Here is a 21,468-nt window from a genome sequence, read left to right on the forward strand (position 1 = left end):
TCTGATATTTTACACTTGGATGGCTGGTTATGACAGCAGCACTAAAGGGTGATTATTTATAGTTTTCAATAATTTAAGAATTTCCAAATACTCAAAATAGTGCCATTATGTTTGTTGTTAAGAACAAAGCTACTACGTAAGAGGAAGGTGGGTGGGGTGCTTTATTGTTTCAGGGTTAGGTGAGGATTCTCATTGCTACTAAATATACTATTCCTGTTTTTGTTATTGGATAGCTATCTGCCACTGCATGCCTTTAGTGTAGGGGTCTAGGTAGTACAAACCCCATCTCTACCTTTTTTTTTTTCAGAAGCTAATAACTGTACTCTTTAATGTTGTACACACAGGAATAGTCTTAGTGGAGGGTTCCAGAGAGTCCAGACACAATCCCTTTTTTGTTCCAGAAACTATATTATTTAATACTGTATAAACAGGCATGGTTTTAGTGGGGTCAAGGGGGCTGACCCCTACACATTTCTTTCAGAACCATATTTAATTGAACTGACTGTGAAATGGGTAGCAACTTTACCTATCTATCAAATAATATATTTTTTAAAATTGTATAACTAAGTGAGGAGTTAGGGGGAGAAGATACAAGGGGTTCAAAACTCCCACTTCTTCTACCTATTTTGTAAGAAACGAACTGTATTATTTAATGTTGTATATGTAGGTACTCGTATAGGTGGGACCAATCCCTCTCTATTTTCAGAAATTAATAAAAAGCAGTCATTAGTATAAAAGAGAAATACCAGATGTCAATATTTGTATTTGATTAGTCTATTAATTACTGTCAACACAAATAAAATTTACAAGAGACCTGTTACGGCCTCAACCAACCAATAATTGATTATTTTCAAACAAATACAACAATATACACATTAATTAAAAATTGCTATGGTAAGTTTTCATGCCTTGATTTTTTTCCAGTCATCAACAACGTGTGCATGATCAAAATCAGTATTGTTTAGAACACTCACAGCTCTTATGATATATAATTGTTACAAATACAATGTTTCTGTTATCAAAATCAGTATTGTTTAGGACACCTGTAGCTCTTATTACATGTAATTGTTACAAAAAACATTTTTCACTATCTGAATATTATACAGCTAAAGAGAAAGATGTTTTCATGTTGCTGAAGCCCAAAATGCAAGTGTTATGAATATCATAAAGTGTTATGACTGTATAAAAGATGACTTACAAAAAAAAAAGAAGAAAATTATCCTCTTTATTAATAGTAAAATATGAATTTAGGTGTTGATTTTATATATATATTTATTTATGTAAATGTAATTATTAGTATTTAATTTTATTATCAAATTTGAAATGTTTACTTTTAATCATTTCTATGCTCATATAAATCACAATACCAGAAATAAAGACAGTCTTTAAAATCATTGGATTATAACTCAACTCATAATGATTTTGTAGGCTTTTAAATTGATTCTTGTACTGTAGTTACTAACAGTGAGTGGTTTTAGATAAAAACTAAAGCAATACAAATTTATCAGCTGTGCAAGTTGATATCTAGCTAGCTCGTGATGATGAAAAACCCACCTGAAGGAAAAACGTATCTCAGGATGGTTAGTGTGGGTATTAACACTAACTAATAAAGCAGATGGTCAGTATGAGTATTAACACTTACTAATAAAGCAGATGGTCAGTATGGGTATTAACACTTACTAATAAAGCAGATGGTCAGTATGGGTATTAACACTTACTAATAAAGCAGATGGTCAGTATGAGTATTAACAGTTACTAATAAAGCAGATGGTAAGTATGGGTATTAACACTTATTAATAAAGCAGATGGTCAGTATGAGTATTAACAGTTACTAATAAAGCAGATGGTAAGTATGGGTATTAACACTTATTAATAAAGCAGATGGTCAGTACGGGTATTAACACTAACTAATAAAGCAGATGGTAAGTATGGGTATTAACACTTATTAATAAAGCAGATGGTCAGTATGGGTATTAACACTTACTAATAAAGCAGATGGTAAGTATGGGTATTAACACTTATTAATAAAGCAGATGGTCAGTATGAGTATTAACACTAACTAATAAAGCAGATGGTAAGTATGGGTATTAACACTTATTAATAAAGCAGATGGTCAGTATGGGTATTAACACTTACTAATAAAGCAGATGGTAAGTATGGGTATTAACACTTATTAATAAAGCAGATGGTCAGTATGAGTATTAACAGTTACTAATAAAGCAGATGGTAAGTATGGGTATTAACACTTATTAATAAAGCAGATGGTCAGTACGGGTATTAACACTAACTAATAAAGCAGATGGTCAGTACGGGTATTAACACTAACTAATAAAGCAGATGGTCAGTACGGGTATTAACACTAACTAATAAAGCAGATGGTCAGTACGGGTATTAACACTAACTAATAAAGCAGATGGTCAGTACGGGTATTAACACTAACTAATAAAGCAGATGGTCAGTACGGGTATTAACACTAATAAAGCAGAAGGTCAGTACGGGTATTAACACTAACTAATAAAGCAGATGGTCAGTATCGGTATTAACACTAACTAATAAAACAGATGGTCAGTATGGGTATTAACACTAACTAATAAAGCAGAGAACATCTTGACCTTCTTAGATTATCTTCAGGTTAATAAAAAGAGAGTTTACATGTGCTCAGTAACAGTCAGTTGTAAACTCTGTTAACCTGAAAATGACCTAAGAAGGCCAAAACACTGTTCTCTGCTTTATTGGTATGTGTTAATACCCACACTAACCATCCTGATATGATGTCCAGCTAGAACCCCTCTTACAACGTTCCTAGAGTGCTACTAATTGATGTCTAGATGAAGTCTCTGTCACAACATATTGTAGATTGCCCATTTTGAATAACAGTTTATTCAGTATGGATTTGTAAACATGCTTAGCATAATTTTAAATATACATAGATCACATGTTTAAAAATGTTTCAAACAAATACTTCATCTAAGAAGTCTGACATCTGTCTACTTTATTGAGTATTGGTATTGTATGTCAATAATGTATTGATTTTGTATGTGTTATAAATATAATTTTATTTCTAACAATTAAAGGTATTCACCTAACTTGTACATCAAATAGGGCCACATCTGAAATCAGTTGTAGTTGTTAAACAAATTTATTATTGGCATATTTAAGATAAATTTTATCAACATTACAGAAAACTTTGTTTAAAAAGTATCACAAAGTAACGTCTCTTTTTTTCAAAACATTTCAGTAATTTCAGTGCAGTATTTTTAGGTTGTTTCATGTATAGTAATGTCTTGCACGCATGACATGCTTTCATGAGCAACAGTTTATGGTGAATCAAATAAACTTTGTCCTAAATTATTGTTCTAGTTTTTCAAATATTTGTACTCAAATTTTAAATGTTAATTCTAGGTATTTGAATAATTCTAACTCAGAAGTACTTTAAAACTGGTATTTCATCTGAGACTTACTTAGTGTAATCCATTAAGATGCAACTTTCAGTCCTGCACAGTAAACAAAACATTCTACTTATTATTTAGAAATTTTCTGTCAAACCCAATGAATAACCTTACTTTTAATAATAGCATATAACCCTTGAGAATTTAATATCCATTTCATGATATTCAAGTTTTTGTACAGGCCCTCACTGAAATTTTCATACATGGTTTTATGATTTAATAATGAAACAAAGTTTAAATATGAATGTATAGAGCAAGAATTAGAGTATCACATATTAATATAAGTTTAGTAGATTTTTATAATTTTTGTAAATGTTCCTGTAACCATGAATTGAGAGAATACTTGTATGTCAGCTTGGAAGTTACACAAGACATTAGGTTACTTGAGATAAAGTAAGTAGGTTTATACAGTATAGAGAACAGGTTAAATGGGTAAGAGGGAACTTTATTAAAAGTTTAACATAATAACAAATGTTCAAAGTTTGGAGAAGGTTTTGTCATCATCATGTTTAAGTAGTTTATCTATACACAGTTTGAAACAAAGTCACATAACTGTTTGCTTGCTTTTTGAATTTCATGCAAAGCTACATGAGGCCATCTGTACTAGCCATTCCTAACTTAGTAGTGTAAGACTAGAGGGAAGGCAGCTAGTCATCACTACCCACCACCAACTCTTGGTCTACTCTTTAACCAATGAATAGTGGAATTGACCATCATATTATAACACACCCATGGCTGAAAGGGAGAGCATGCTTGGTGTAATGGGGATTCAAACCCACAACCCTCAGATTACTAGTCCAGTACCTTAACCACCTGGTACTGCTGGGCTGTCACATAACTAGATTCTTTAAGGACTGATAAACAAGCTATGTTGATGATTGTTTTTTGTTAAAACGTAGGGTGTTTTTAAAATATGTATTATGGTTTTATTGAGTTGAAGTATTTATAAACAAGATCTGTTTTTTATTATGTTAACCAAATGAAACTATCATCAAGTCAGGTAAGTTTACTGTTTATGGTTAGCTAGTTGTAAAATATTGGGATGATTCAAATCTTTACTGATTTTTGTTTGTTGTTACCATCAGAGGTAATAAAACCCAGATGTTAATGTTATAAGCTAAAAGACATCACTGTGCCAGTAGAGGGCATCTTTATTGAATAACATTTTTGTATTAATCTTTTTCAATGTATAAACTGTCTAACTAGCTACTTAAATATTTGTAAATTGTAATCATGAAATGCTTTAGATAAAAACATTATCCTTATTATCTGAAGATAACACATTTTCATCATTCAATAATCATTTTATTTGATTCACAGAAACTCTACTGTGGGATTATTGCATATCTGAAAAACAAGTTTGGTAATGTTGTATTTGAGGTGAGGCCCACATGAGGTGAGTTGGTGATGAAACATGTTTTTATACTTAGGCCTACTACCTGTTCCAAGAGTAACCACAGCATGTAGAAATATTAAAAAAAAAGATATAAAATAGCTAATTATTCTCATGTGAATAGGGCACATACATCTTTATACAAAAATAAAGTCCTCCATACAAATTAACTGCAGATGGAGCAAATATAATAATAATTATAACACAAATTAACTGTACTTGAAACTTTCTGACATAAAATTTCTGTGATATATACATGCAGATCTTTCATTAATCCAATTATTACTACAAACCTGGATGCATCTCTTCACACTTAAATCCCAGTGCAGTATTTGTTGCTGTAGAGATTCAACCTTTGATACATCCTGATTAATTTTGCTAAAATGCATCATTTGTTGGAACCTGTAATGATGAGTAACTATATTTAGTTTTCAACAGTTAAAGATATGTTAAAAATTTGTATTAAATAACTCACCATACATGAAATAATCCTTGAGTGACTTCTATGTTTTATATAATTCTTACAAAATTTTCTGTCCTTTACATGCTAGTCTTATCATTTAACAATGCTTTTCAATTAAGAACTCTGAAACTGAAGAAAGAAACGAACTATAATTAAGTTATAATTTTCTTGTAAGGAAAATGTATTCCAGACAGGTACTTATCACAAAATTAGTTATTCCCATTCAATGTATTCCAGACAGGTACTTGCCACTTATCACAAGATTAGTTATTCCTATTCAATGTATTCCAGACAGGTACTTGCCACTTATCACAAAATTAGTTATTCCCATACAATGTATTCCAGACAGGTACTTGCCACTTATCACAAGATTAGTTATTCCTATTCAACATATTCCAGACAGGTACTTGCCACTTATCACAAGATTAGTTATTCCTATTCAACATATTCCAGACAGGTACTTGCCACTTATCACAAGATTAGTTATTCCTATTCAACATATTCCAGACAGGTACTTGCCACTTATCACAAGATTAGTTATTCCTATTCAACATATTCCAGACAGGTACTTGCCACTTATCACAAAATTAGTTATTCCCATTCAATGTATTCCAGACAGGTACTTGCCACTTATCACAAGATTAGTTATTCATTCAACATATTCCAGACAGGTTATTATCACAAAATTAGTTATTCCCATTCAATGTATTCCAGACAGGTACTTGCCACTTATCACAAAATTAGTTATTCCCATTCAATGTATTCCAGACAGGTACTTGCCACTTATCACAAAATTAGTTATTCCCATTCAATGTATTCCAGACAGGTACTTGCCACTTATCACATGATTAGATATTCTCATTCAATGTATTCCAGACAGGTACTTGCCACTTATCACATGATTAGATATTCCCATTCAACGTATTCCAGACGGGTACATGCCACTTATCACAAGATTAGTTATTCCCATTCAGTGCTGCCCTCTCATGCAAACCTTTTTTTATACATGCCACAAGCTTTCCTAACTCCTTATTGGAATTGCAAGATCTCTCATGCAAATCATCATATATCACCTCCTCATGAATAGGAGCATGACATGCTCACATGATGCATGCAACTCCCTCTACCAAACTAACACTTTGAAGTTTGCCTGAAGATGTCAGCACCAGAGAAAAGTGGGGAGGAAGGGTTGGAAGTGTGAGTGGAAGAAAGAACCTGTCAGCAATACATTTACAGTGTAGGAAAATTATAACTTCCAATACAGTACTTACCTCTTCACAAAATTAGCTAGAATCCCACATTGAGAAGGAGGACAAACCACTGTGAAGGAACAACAGAAGATCCCCCCCCCCCGAGAGGTTCACAGCCAAAGATCGGAAGATTCCTGGGTATGACACAAGGATTATCTCTGAGCTATTGATCCATAGAGAATGGGTGGAATCAGCTAATAAGGAAGTGAATCAACATGTGAAACTGGATCTTCTTGATAAGGGCCGGACTAATGCCAGGCATGAAGATACAGCACAGAATGAAGAGGGTCCAGGAAATGGGGCAGCCACTAACACTGAAAACCAAGGTTGAATTTGTCAATGATGACAAACTCAGCAAGGAGTGGAGGAAATGAGAGAAATCACCCAATGAAGTAACCGGATGGATGAGTAAATTTACAACTATGTTTACAACTATGCCATTGATATTTCCACATGGCTTACAACCTTACTATTTAATATTTCCATGTAGTTTACAACTATACCATTGATATTTCCACATGGTCAACCTTACTATTTGATATTTCCAATCCTGGCTGAAGGCACCAACTGTCAGAGCCTGTAGATGAGGTACAGGCAACCAAAAGAAATACATCTTGGTGTTGGGGGCCCAAAGCAGAGGCATCTGCATGGAAAGAACTGCACTGAAAATAACAATCCCTGAAAATAAGGAAATCTAAAGCTGACTCAATGGGATATATCTAGACAGGGCACAAAAGATGATCTATAACCAGATTTAAAGCACCTAGCACATGACACACAGTAATGCAAATGTGATGTGCATAGGTCCAGTACAAGAGATTTAACATCTGAAAACAGAGATCTCTGGACTAGATTCCCCCTCAGTGGTTGATATATGCCACCATCGTAGAATCATCCAAATAAGCCATCACCGGACAATATTGGGTGAGAAGAAGGAAGTGATGCAATATCCGATGTATAGCTAGAATTTTGAGAATATTTATATGCAAAGTGCTTTTGTTTGCAGACTAACAGCCCAAAACTTCCTGGCAATTGAGCCATGCACCCCATCTCTGAAAGGACGCATCTGTGAAAAGACATAGATCCAGACATGGAGAAGGAAATGGCATGAATACTGACATTTGGGCCTTGCCCAGTCACCAAAGCAGATCATCTCTTGGGGAAAAAGAAATAGGAGAGAAAAGAGGATTCTGAGGAAGGTTCCATTGTTCAGAGAGGGTAAGTTTGGGTAGTAATATAAAGTGGTTGATGTGGAAACAATCAATTACTGACCACCAATTCCCTGCTTTCTTGGGGACAACTAAAAGTCTAGAACATTTCTTTTGAAATATTAGACTTTCTAATTGTTTTAATGATTTATTTAAACATATTTAACTAAGTAGGACCCAAACAGTATGAAGCATACACCATTTCTCGACTTCTACTTACAAGTTTCATTAGTTTACTTCTATCCTGTGTGTGTGTTTAGGTTACAGAAATGTGATTATCATATTTGTTAAACATAATAGACTGTCTTCTCCTAATTTAAGTGTTCAATATATTCTTTATTTTTAGTAATAACTGATGTTAGAATTTTAATTCCAATATACAAATCATTAGAGGTTGTTCCATGAAGTTATCATTGACCAATGTAATTCACAAAAGTAATTGCAACAGGATTATAAGGTATGCACTACCAGTAAGTAAACTGTAATGTTTCTTGAATGATGTGAAACACCTGCTATTCAAAACTGCAACAGATGTCAAATACTTTAATTAATAATGACGTTTGACAGAAAAAAGCAAACAGTACAATTACTATAACCTTGTTTAGAATATACAATTGCTCATGCATAATAGTTAATATTCTGGCACTTATGTTCATCTTTTACTTTCTTTTGATATTAAAATACAGACTGAAGCACTTATTTTGCTGTAAATGCTTTGCATATTTAATTATATAACAGCTGGGTTGAGGCTACATGAAAAACGTTTCTAAATCCCCTTTTTAAAAATATTTAAGCACTATATTATATTTATCTGTCTCACCATCTAATCTTACCAACAGACGTCCACAATATTTTGTGTAGTGTCTTATTTCCTCACAAATTATAGAAGATAATCTTCTAAATTTATGTTCTATGATCTGGTGCATTGAAATCTTTGAAAAGACAGACACTGAAAAATACCTAATTATTTTGGGAAATTGTTTAAAAAATAGATGCTGAGACTTAGAAAGTAAAAAAAAAAGTCCATCAACTTCAGCTAGTAACATTATTACTATCAGTACGTTATTACTATTCGTACTACAACATTAGCAGTGGTACTCCGATAAGAGCTATAACTAAGACTGTTATGAACTTCTAAGTTCTACTTCTCCATTTTATGTTTACGGAGTTTGTGAGCTGCTGAACTCCATACGACAACAGAAGTAATAAGCAAAACATTAAACTAGGTAAACTGTACTGTAAATAAAATTAATAAAAATCTGAACTTTTTTTTGTAAATATTATTTACTACATTTAGAAGCCGAAAAATTGTTACCACGAATGGTAATACCAAACAATTCCGAATATCCTCAACATCCACGAATGTTTTAAGCCCTCTGTTGGTAGAAATATGCTTACGAAAAGTAACAAAAAAATAATCGTTTTACATAAAACGATGATTAGTATATCTATAAGGCTTATGTTTTTTAATATAGATACACCCTTGTGCAAATTAATTGAAACAAGACGGAAAATTACGATTTTTTTCAACTTTTTGCGTTTTATTTTTGAGAATCCAAAAATTACTCACAAATTAATACATGATATGATCGCCTTTATTTTTCAGAAGATCATTAATCCGCTTTGGCATCGAGTCCACGAGTTGACTGCAATCTTTACTAATTTTTGGATCGCGGTACCACATCTCAATTATGGCCTCAATTAGCTTATCTTTTTGGCCTGGCATGGCCAAGCGCGTAAGGCGTGCGACTCGTAATCCGAGGGTCGCGGGTTCGCGCCCGCGTCGCGCTAAACATGCTCGCCCTCCCAGCCGTGGGGGTGTATAATGTTACGGTCAATCCCACTATTCGTTGGTAAACGAGTAGCCCAAGAGTTGGCGGTGGGTGGTGATGACTAGCTGCCTTCCCTCTAGTCTTACACTGCTAAATTAGGGACGGTTAGCACAGATAGCCCTCGAGTAGCTTTGTGCGAAATTCCAAAACAAAAACAAAGCTTATCTTTCGTAGTACAGTATTTCCCCAAAAATCTTTCTTTAGAAATCGCCCAAAGATTTTCAATAGAATTTAAATCCGGAGAGTTTCCAGGCCAGTCCAGTACCTTTATTCGCATTGAGGTCATAAAATTTTTCACAAGTTTCGTTGTGTGGCACGGGGCCATATCTTGCTGAAAAATGCCAGATCCATCTGGAAATCTCTTTTTCAATTCTGGAACGACTCTTCTCTGCAAAACTTCGATGTACTATGGTCCTCGCATCATACCTTCTACGATATGTAAGCCTCCGACGCCATAGTAGCTGAAAAAGCCTCAAAACAAATTTTTTCATGGGATGTTTTACGAACTGATTGATGTGAGATTCTCGCAGTTTCTCACCTGGAGATCTGCGAACATAGACTTCTTTGACCCTGTACGAAGAAATGAGTCTCGTCACTGAATAACACCTTCTTCTATTGTTCTTGCGTCTAGTTCTTGTATTTCAGACCCAATTGATACCGTTTTTTCTTCATTGAGTTGGTAAGAAGTTATTTTTAGACTGGTCTCCTTGCCCTTCTAACGCAATTTCGAATGACGTAATATACCTCAAAATTTCGTCATATATCCCAAAAATAGATCTACCGTACTGCAAAACACAGCTAATGACGCTGTCTGTGTGAAAAAATGACTATTAATGGAAATCAGCGGGTCCAGCGAGCCTACACCGGCCGCCATGCTGAAAATATTGTAAAATGACCATTCGTTTCAATTAATTTGCACAAGGGTTTATATGTTTTGAATAAAGATAAAGATCATGAGTTCAAACAAACATCTATTTTATATTATCACATAAAATTATAATTAAACAAAAAAGAACCTTAGCACAATTGTTTAAAAACATGACAAACTTGGATTTTCAGAAAGAATTTGACGTGATGCCACATAAAAGACTTGTAAAAATTATCTCTATAGGTGTGGGGTTAAGTTAGCTAATTTGATAAACGAGTTGCTGGACGTAAACAAGCAGAGAGTTGTTGCAAATGGAGTTCAGTAAAGCTGGATTAATTTTGCAAGTGGTGTACCTCAAGGCCCTGTCTTAGAACCTATGCTCTTTTTGATTTATATATTTATGATATTGATGAAGGAATGATCAATAAATTACTTGGGTTTGCAGATTATATTAAGGTTTAGAGTGTTGCCAGCTGTGAAGAGGAAGCTTCTGATTTACAAAGGAATTTAAATCATTTCGTGATTTGGGCATATACCTGGTTTTGATTTTGCTAAATTTAAGGTATTACGTGTGGGTTATCATAATTTGTAAGGGAATAATCTTAACAGTGTCATGAAAGAAAAGGATCTCGGTGTAATGCTTGATCAGCCTCTCAAGCCATCCAAAAAGTGTGCTATTACCAGTGGTAGAGCAACTAAGACTTTAAGTTGTATCTACAAAAATACTGAATACAACTCTAAAGAGATTATAATTTCATTGTATAGGTCACTGGTTAGGCCACATTTAAAGTATTCTATTCAGTCTTAAGCTTCTTACCTTAGGTAGGACATTAAATTGTTTGAGAACATTTCGAGAAGGGTTACTAGAATAGTGTCTGGGATGAGGGAATTGTCAAATGAGGAGAGATTAAGACCCTTAATATTGTTTTTCTTTCAAAAAGCTAGAATGAATCTTATTGAAGTGTTTAAAATTGTAAAAGGAATGGATAATGTTGACGCATTAACATTTTCATACTTAACAGCGAGAAAAACTAGGAGATACAAACATAAATGTAGAAGTGGTTGACTTATGGAATGGGTTGTCTTCAGATGTTGTAGAGGCAGTAAATACTCGTATGAGTGAACTGAAAAGAAAGTTTGATATATAAGAATGATAATCCAACAGATGCTGCCTAAAGCATATCCATCATTCAGTGGTTTTTACAACGTGGTGCCCTACTCTTCGGTGGCTCAGATATTAAGTTTGAGGGCTTGTAACACTAAAATCCGGATTTCAATACTTGCCATGGACAGAAAACAAATATTCAATTGTTTAGGTTTGTGCTGAACAATAAAACATCTAAAAGGATATTGAATAGGGGACTCATCGAGTAATAATTGTAGCTTTCTACTTATTCTGATAACTTATGAGTAAAACTAAAAGAATATATATTACATGTCGACCATTATCAAGGTTTATCAGACTGACTGGAATATAGTGACTAGGGCACATTTTATGTCATCCATGTTGACGAAGAACTAACGTTATTTTAGTAAATATATATATTTTTGAGTAGCCTGGACACAGTAATGTGTTATAATGATTTTTGACTCTTTTAATCTAACATCTAATCCACACACCCGGAAACGTACAGCACTCTAAAAACAGAAAGATTGCTGGATGGTAATCAGATACATTACATTTCTACAGTAGAAAGGTTGAAAGCTGAACAATGTTATTACAAAGGGTATAAAACTTTCATGATAACTTCTGCTTTTCAAAACAAAGAAAATAAATATCTGCACAACAGCATTTTTTTTTGTTTGCAGATGATTTACCGAAACACATGCTTTGTTTGCTTTTTAAGAGCTAAATAACTTAGTTGTCAGCGCGGTGTTAATGACGTGTTTGAATTAATATCGGAGTATGTCTAATCGCATATAATGTGCTAAAGTAGCTGTACTGTGGTTCGCGACTTATTTCACTTTGGGTTTGTAGGTACGTTATAAGAGTGATAGCCAAATCACACTATTTGATTAAAGTAGCCAACCAGCTGTCAGTGGGTGATGTTGCCTAGCTGTATTATCTCTAGTTTATTACTTTGAAATTAGGGACAACTAGTGCAGATAGCCTTCGAGTAACTTTGTACGAAGCTTAAAAAAAAAAACGACAACTAAAAGAAGTCAACAAAAATTGGAAAGAATGATATCTGGATAACTAAATAACGTATAAAGAACTATTTGAAATAAATCATAAAAAACAGAAAGTCTTTTGATTATCTTATTATTCTAAACTATATTTTTAATATTATAATTTGTTTGTTCGCTAAAGAACTAAGAGTTACAAAGATAACGTTATGATCAAATAGGCCTATAGCACATGGAAGGACCTAAAAGATTTGATGTCAAGTTTTCTGTACATTCGAAATAGTTGTGAAAATTGCAGGGTTGTTTTCAAATTGGTTAAGGAGACGTATAATTGTTTTTCATTTTTAGTGAAGTATTTGGATCTGTGATAGCTATTACACATATCGAGTTACTTTGTATAGCAGTGTACAAGGTTGTAGAAACTTAAAATAGAAAGGAAATGACTTGCCATATTTTACATGAAATGGATCTTGAGTTACTCTCACTAATTATGTTAAAATAAGCTGCCCACAAAACAACAACGTTAAAACGCTATCACTTTTTTTTTTCGTTTTCAAAGTTCTTTTTATTCTGAAAGCCTATATAGACTATAATAAGAATATAAATAATTTGCATGTAAAGGACAGAAAACCTGGTGAGAATCAACAAAAACATAAAAGTTAGTCACAGGTAATGTCAAATGAGGTGAAATGTTTACTGTCAGTTCTACACATGTTTGGAATGTTGGAGAATAAATATATTTACTTTTCAGTATAGATTTGAAAAAGTGAATCATTGCAATAAAATTAGTCAAGATCTCTCAAAATCTGAAACTCTACAGCTTCAAATCTTGCACTGAGGTTTACAGATACATCTAGGAGAATAGAAATAATTGGATTTATGGAAAAAAGATTTGTATAGATGTATCACCAAAACGAAGTAAAACTAATTCATGGAGGCATCTTTATAATTCGTATTCTAATGAAGTTCAAAATCCGTTCTTTACACTTTTTACTGTCATTCATTAAAAGTTATGATCTATTTTGTTGTAATAAGGCGTATTAATATCACACTACTTTTATACGCTTGAAGAAAGCCAATTAAACACATCCTTCGTAAGAGCGATTTCAATGTTTCAAAATACCCGGAGAAAGCGTTAGATGTCAAAATCGACTTGGTTAGAATAATTAACGTAAAAATCAAACAAACGAAGAAAAAAACACACGACAAATTGTGTTAATTGTTGGGAATATAAAAGAAAGTTTATAAAGCTTATTTTATATTTAACGTGTCATACATGGATAGATTAGACGAAATCAGATTACGCTTACTCTCAAATATGAAAAATTTGATTTGACAAATCGTTTAACTCGTACAGTTGCTTGGAAAAAAATCAAAAAAATCTTGTGAAATAATTCTACCACTTCCTCTTAGTTTAACTTATACAGCGAAATAGAATTTTTACACAACTCAAATTTACGTATAAACAAGTACTAACTAGACACTCGGAAATTTTGGCTAACTCAAATTATATTGTAAAGACACTCCTTGACATCTGAGGGACGTGTTAAAATTAAAGACAATGTTTAGAAATTTAACACAAATACAGTATCTATGTGATTGGCGGGTTCGAATCTCCGTCTCACCAAACATGCTCGCCCTTTCAGCCGTGGGAGCGTTATAATATGACGGTCAATCCCACAATTCGTTGGTAAAGAAGTAGCCCAAGAGTTGGCAGTGGGTGGTGATGACTAGCTGCCTTCCCTCTAGTCTTACGCTTCTAAATTAGGGACGGCTAGCGCAGATAGCCCTCGTGTAGCTTTGAGCGAAATTAAAACAAACAAACAAACAAATCAAACTATGTAGTTAGAAAATAAAATTATATATTTAATTTTTCAATGTATTATTTGTAGTGCGAAAAATTCCTTTTGTTTTATCTACATAACTGTTTGTAATTATATTTTTCTTATGTTTATGATATTGAAGTAATCAACTTACATTCTATACTCATCATAATTCTATGTATTTAATAATTTTAATATCAGATTTCAGTTATTGGTACGGTTGCTGGCTAAATAACTATTTTGAAACAACGCTAGACAGTGGTACCCCGCTGGGACAGCGTTGTCTCCGGATTTAGAGAGCTAAAATCAGGGATTTGATTCCCCTCGGCGAACACAGCAGATAGCCCGATGTGGCTTTGCTATAATAAAGAAAACACAAACTGTTCCACAGTAACGAATTTCTGTCGCTCAGTACATTGTTGCCAGATGAAAGCCACAGTAAGAAGCCTGAAAGTGCGGAAATAAATAAAAGTACTACAATGTACAAAATCGTCCGTATATAATTCCACATATTAATTCATCTACGTTATGAATCTTATACAACATTTATTAGGCAGGGGCGTCGAGAGACAGGTCTGGCTCCCGGGATAATTATGCCACCGGGCCACTTTTTGAAGTCTTCATAAATTCATGGTAGATTCCTGAGGTCTGCCGCTAGTACAGCGGTAAGTCTACGAATTTACAACGCTAAAATCAGGGGTTCAATTTCTCTTGGTGGACTCAGCAGATAGCCCAATGTAACTTTGCTATAAGGAAATATAAACACACACATTTATGGGAATATGAAGAAATTTTCTAGTGGGAGGAAACTAAATGTGTTGAGAATTTAAATGTTTTAATAAAAAGGTATTTTTGGGACAAAGCAATTCCCCACAGTACTGCGATTTTTCTTTAAGTATATTATGAAAATAAGAATACATTATTTTTTATCTCATATTTCCCCTGGCCCTGGGATTGTATCCCCCTGACCACCCTCTCGTCAGGCTTTGTGTTAGGGTCCAGCTAAGCATAATGGAAAATATTGCTTACCTTTTGTGATTCTATTCTTGAGTAGGCGTTTCCTTTCATTTCATTTTTTTTATTCAAACTGACAGTTGAAATAATCGTTCAGAAATAATTTTTTTGTAGAATTGATGAAAAAAGTGTTGCATATTCGTATATCTTCAATTTTTAAAAATCTTTTAAATTAAACCTAGTTAGAATCCGTCATCGAAAAACGAATATAACCCTACTTAACCCTTATTTTTTACTCTTCACTGGTAATAGCGACTTTGTTAAAAATATTTTAATTAACCTAAATATCAGAAACACAAATAAATACATAACTAAGAATAATAATTTCCGTCAATTATATAAAATATAACGCTTTATACGCGTTTTTTAAAAAATTATTTTGTTACAAAGTTGTTATTCTCTAACAATTTGTTGTACTAAGCGACAGATGGCAGCATTTTCTCATCTCATTCATGACTTAAGGGCAAAATCTTAGGCCAAAAATTGAGAAAAAAATAACACCCAGATACACACTCTCAAAATACCCTAAGTATGTGTGAAAATTTTTAGGACTATAGATTCTATCCTCCTGGAGTTATGGTTCTGACTGACTGATACACACACACACACACAGACAGAGGCTGTTTTATTAGTATAGACATAAAATAAAATCGACACTATATCTAGCTGGTGGTTTGACCAGTAATAGGTAGCCATAGGTTACATAAGGAGTTTACTATATTTAGTGGAGGGAGATGCTTAAGCCTATTACCGTCATGCATAATAAAGTTTATCAACGTTCATTTTTTGTTAACATTTTTGCGAAAGTAATTTATTGATCTACTTTGAATTCTGTCTGACAGCACTGGGATGTTTGAGTAATTGTATAAGACGGTTGTGTATCTACGAACTCTGTATGCTTTAATCATTATTGAACTTTTTACTGTCTGTAAATTTTGTATGTGTGATGGCTGCTGACTGGGATAGTCACCGGCTGAGCTCTAATTCGATGGGAATTAGATCGATATAAAAGGGAGGTACTGTTTTTATTCCATTTTGCGAGTTTATTGCACAAAAAGACTCATCTTTTACATTATACTCTTTAATTTTGTCACTTTAAGATAATTTTATTAGAAGTGAGAATAAATATTTTCACAATGGTATCATGAAATCTCTAATACATTTCATTTTCAAAACCACCAAGGTACTAAGATTCACACTAGATGAAAAATATGGGCGTGAAATCAAATAAATTAATAACATTTAAACCTAAAGTTTGATATTTATTCTATTGTTTCATTTTAACTACACTTTGTTTTGTTTATAATATTCTTAAATCTTGTATTTTTTTTCTTTAATCCAAAATGGATTATGAAGTGCAGTTTACAACGCTTAAACTGGTGATGTAAGAAAGCTTACAAAGCCTAAAAAACATCAATAAAATCACCATGGCCTAGATAGAATTTTGTGGCTTATAACAGAAAGAAAAAAGCAACTTCTGATCTATCTTTTGTTTGCCAGAGGTTACTTTCAAATAACGATTTCGTAAGCTTTACTGGACACAAAGCAGTCAATATCTTATGTGAAAGGCAATGTACACAGTACAGTAAACTGAGCTGGGTTTCTAAGTAATATTTTCTTCGCTGACATTCACGCAAACATCAGATGGCGAAACAAAAAGATTCATAAGGCCTAATAGATGTTTTGAGCACACAACTTCGTATATATCACTAAGATAATCAACACTGACGCATAAGTCCAATGTACTCATGCTTTGTATTTATTTTCTTTCTTTAGCTTAAAATATTTTCATTTTTTCTCAATCTGCTTACTGGGGTTCATAATTAAGTAAAGTAGTCTTCATTCTTAGAAAAGTAAGTTTCTGATATAGGCACATTAAGTCAATCATTTTGGTACTAAAGTACTAACACAAGACCTCAATGCGTTAAAAATGATTTATTATAATTGTAATTGATAGTTAATTTCATAATAAACTTTGATGATTACATATCTTGTATTTTTGTTTTGTTTTTTAATTTCGCGCAAAGCTACACGTACGGACATACTAACACAATTTTATAAAAATTAAATAGATTCTTCCTTGCTTTCAACTCACAAGTTGTTAGAATTATAAACTCTTGACACGGTACATTGAAGACAAGTGCCACAAATTTACCATTTATGATATATATAAATAGGCACTGTCTAAATTTTACCTAGGACATCAATAAACAACCAGTGTTGTTCAGATGTTACTTGTAAGCTAACAAATAATTAATCGTTACCCAAACTCTACCTATAATCAACTAATTCATCAGCTTCATGATCTGAAACAACCCCTGAAACGCCGTTATTCCTCCTTCCCTCAAAATAATGCTATCTATTAATATAGTTTTAGATTTGACTTCATTATATGTCTCACTGCTTCCTCCATCTCTCCATCACAATTTAAGAAAGAATGGATTTGTTTGAACTTGAATTTGTTTTGAATTTCACGGAAAGCTACTCAAGGGCTATCTGCGCTAGCCATCCTTAATTTATTACTATGGAAAGTTCTAGAAAATTCTAAAAGGTTCTCGAAAATTCTTGTAAGTTCTACAACATTCTAGAAAGTTTTTGAAAATTCTTGTAAGTTCGAAACAATTCTCTATCACCTACTCAGCACTAAATCTACCTGGAATGTTCTGAAAAATGGGTAAATTTGAAAATTTCATTACCCAGGTTACAAAAGCAAAGTTTGAAGCCAAAAATAGGTCTTTTTCATGCTTTTAATGAACTGATTAAACAAAAACGTAAGCCATATTGATAAACTTACTTTTACAATATGTTGGGAAAGACGGGCAAGTGAAAGAAAAATGTTTTGAAATTATTTCGATAAAATCTCGCAGTACCAAAACATTTGGAGAAAGTTGTGCTAAATAATTTACAAGTGTTAAACCTAGACATCAAAACTTACGATAAAGCTTGAAATATGTCTGGAAAATATCCAGAACTTCATGCAAGAATTAAAAAAACAGCCAGTATCAACTTTATTTATACCTTGTGCTAGCCATTCGTTAAATCTAGTTATACCTTGTGCTAGCTATTCGTTAAATCTAGTTATATCTTGTGCTAGCTATTCGTTAAATCTAGTTATACCTTGTTTTAGCTATTCGTTAAATCTAGTTATACCTTGTGCTAGTCATTCGTTAAATCTAGTTATACCTTGTGTTAGCTATTCGTTAAATTCAGTTATATTTTGTGTTAGCTAATCGTTAAATCCAGTTATATCTTGTGCTAGCTATTCGTTAAATTCGGCTATACGTTGTTTTATCTATTCGTTAAATCCAGTTATATATCGTGTTAGCCATTCGTTAAATCCAGTTGTACGTTGTGTTAGCTATTTGTTAATTCCAGTTATATATTGTGTTAGCTATTTGTTAAATCCAATTATATCTTATGTCAGCTATTCGTTAAATCCAGTTATATCTTGTGTTAGCTATTCGTTAAATTCAGTTATATCTTGTGTTAGCTATTTGCTAAATCGAGTTATATCTTGTGTTAGCTATTGGTTAAAGCCAGTTATATCTTGTGTTAGCTATTGGTTAAATCGAGTTATATCTTGTGTTAGCTATTGGTTAAATCCAGTTATATCTTGTGTTGGATATTCGTTAAATCCAGTTATATGTTGTGTTAGCTATTCGTTAATTCCAGTTATACGTTGTGTTAGCTATTTGTTAAATCCATTTATATCTTGTGTTAGCTATTCTTTAAATACAGTTATATCTTGTGTTAGCCATTTGTTAAATCTAGTTATATTTTGTGTTAACTATTGGTTAAATCCAGTTATATATCGTGTTAGCCATTCGTTAAATCCAGTTGTACGTTGTGTTAGCTATTTGTTAATTCCAGTTATATATTGTGTTAGCTATTTGTTAAATCCAATTATATCTTATGTCAGCTATTCGTTAAATCCAGTTATATCTTGTGTTAGCTATTCGTTAAATTCAGTTATATCTTGTGTTAGCTATTTGCTAAATCGAGTTATATCTTGTGTTAGCTATTGGTTAAAGCCAGTTATATCTTGTGTTAGCTATTGGTTAAATCGAGTTATATCTTGTGTTAGCTATTGGTTAAATCCAGTTATATCTTGTGTTGGATATTCGTTAAATCCAGTTATATGTTGTGTTAGCTATTCGTTAATTCCAGTTATACGTTGTGTTAGCTATTTGTTAAATCCATTTATATCTTGTGTTAGCTATTCTTTAAATACAGTTATATCTTGTGTTAGCCATTTGTTAAATCGAGTTATATTTTGTGTTAACTATTGGTTAAATCCAGTTATATATCGTGTTAGCCATTTGTTAAATCCAGTTGTATGTTGTGTTAGCTATTTGTTAATTCCAGTTATATATTGTGTTAGCTATTTGTTAAATCCAATTATATCTTATGTCAGCTATTCGTTAAATCCAGTTATATCTTGTGTTAGCTATTTGCTAAATCGAGTTATATCTTGTGTTAGCTATTGGTTAAAGCCAGTTATATCTTGTGTTAGCTATTGGTTAAATCGAGTTATATCTTGTGTTAGCTATTGGTTAAATCCAGTTATATCTGATGTTAGTCATTCATTAAATCCATGTATACGTTGTGTTAGTTATTCGTTAAATCCATTTATATCTTGTGTTGGATATTCGTTATATCCAGTTATATCTTGTGTTAGCTACTCGTTAAATCCAATTATATCTTGTGTTATTATTTCGTAATTTTATACAATTTTTTTTTTTTCAGTGGCGGCGCCAGGATATTTTCGTTGGGATGGGGGGTTGAGAGTGGCTGAGGTAAACTGTGAAGGGGCTTCCCAAAATGCCATCAATATGAAGTATAGATGGTAAATTATAATTATGTAAATACCAAGGTACATTTCAGAAAGGTGTGCTATTTTGAACTGCATTTTCAATGCAGTTTTCATTGGAAACTCATACTTTGATTAATAATTCATTATTACAAATTAGAAATAATCTGTTTATGAAAACATGCGTATATGTAAAAGAGGAAGCTCACCTAAATTCCACTCGAGGTAATACATAATAATAAAGAAAATCAAGATTAGCTTAGATTGAACATTTAATATACCATTAAGAGTAAAGCTAAAATCAAAAGAAATATAACATAAAGACAAAGTTTACATAGCAGAAACGAATTATCCCATATAAGTTAATACATTCTGAGGAAAAGTAAGGTCACTATCAGGCTAACAATCTTTCATCATGCTGTGTTTGTAGTCAATATTACTTCAAAACAATGCGCCTGTTCTGGTGATTGGCAGCAAATGTGTCTATAACAGTATCAATATCGAGTTGTTTTGCCCTCCTGGAGTTTACTGATATGACAGCAAGATTGCTGGTGCGGTTGTTACCACTACTGTTGCGCAAGTATGTCTAATCTTCGTCAAAGCTCAAAATAGAATGGCATTACACAGGGAGCAGCAATACAGCGCATGAGTTTAAGTGCATTCAGTACGTTGCTATGGGACGCATGACACATACTTCCGTCTTAATGAAGACGTTGAGTTCTACAGATCTATGTCTCTTTGATGTTAATTGTTGAGAAACAATGACGATTGTATTTTCCATATTTTATGAATATATGTAGGTAACAATATTGGGTGGGTGAGAGGGCTTGGCTCATTTTTTTGGGGGGCTCAAGCCCCCCAAGCCGTCCTTGGGCACCGCCGCTGCTTCTTTTCCTCTGCTACACAGAGTTCGATCGTTCTTATGGATTGTGTAAGGAACAATAGAAGTTTAAAAAATATGCGAAACCAGATAGTGTACAAAAGGTGGCGCTCTTTATTCCCTTAAAAACAATGTTTGTAATATCAACGAATCTCTTTTGGAAACTTGTTAAATTAATGCACAAAAAGTTAACACTAGAATAGAAGTCATATCTTTAACTATAAAGTGTAACGATTATAAAACAAAATTAACGATTTCATGTTAGTCTAAAATATTACAGCTAGTGAATATGAGAAATGTATCATCACAAGTCATAAAGTTGAATACTTTAAAGGAAGAAGCACTATTAAA

The 21,468-nt window shown here is 32.9% G+C and overlaps 1 protein-coding gene across 5 annotated transcripts in view; it reads right to left on the reverse strand.

Moving 5' to 3' along the window:
• Sec20 (vesicle transport protein Sec20) overlaps window positions 1-9,165 on the reverse strand; it is an 80,987-nt gene extending 71,822 nt beyond the window's left edge. For 2 of the 5 annotated variants that reach the window (XM_076452193.1, XM_076452188.1), the window contains exons 1-2: window positions 9,079-9,138; window positions 5,136-5,244 (exon numbers count right to left, since the gene is read on the reverse strand). In XM_076452193.1, the coding sequence (XP_076308308.1) occupies window positions 5,136-5,244; window positions 9,079-9,119 (150 nt within the window). In that variant the 5' untranslated portion in view covers window positions 9,120-9,138. Of the gene's footprint in view, window positions 1-5,135; window positions 5,245-8,908; window positions 8,969-9,078 lie in introns of those variants that run through there. The other 3 variants (XM_076452191.1, XM_076452189.1, XM_076452190.1) reach the window with 3 other exon arrangements.
• Between the last annotated feature and the right edge of the window lie 12,303 nt (window positions 9,166-21,468).

Source organism: Tachypleus tridentatus, chromosome 8, assembly GCF_004210375.1.
Source record: "Tachypleus tridentatus isolate NWPU-2018 chromosome 8, ASM421037v1, whole genome shotgun sequence".
Taxonomy (NCBI): Eukaryota; Metazoa; Arthropoda; class Merostomata; order Xiphosura; family Limulidae; genus Tachypleus; species Tachypleus tridentatus.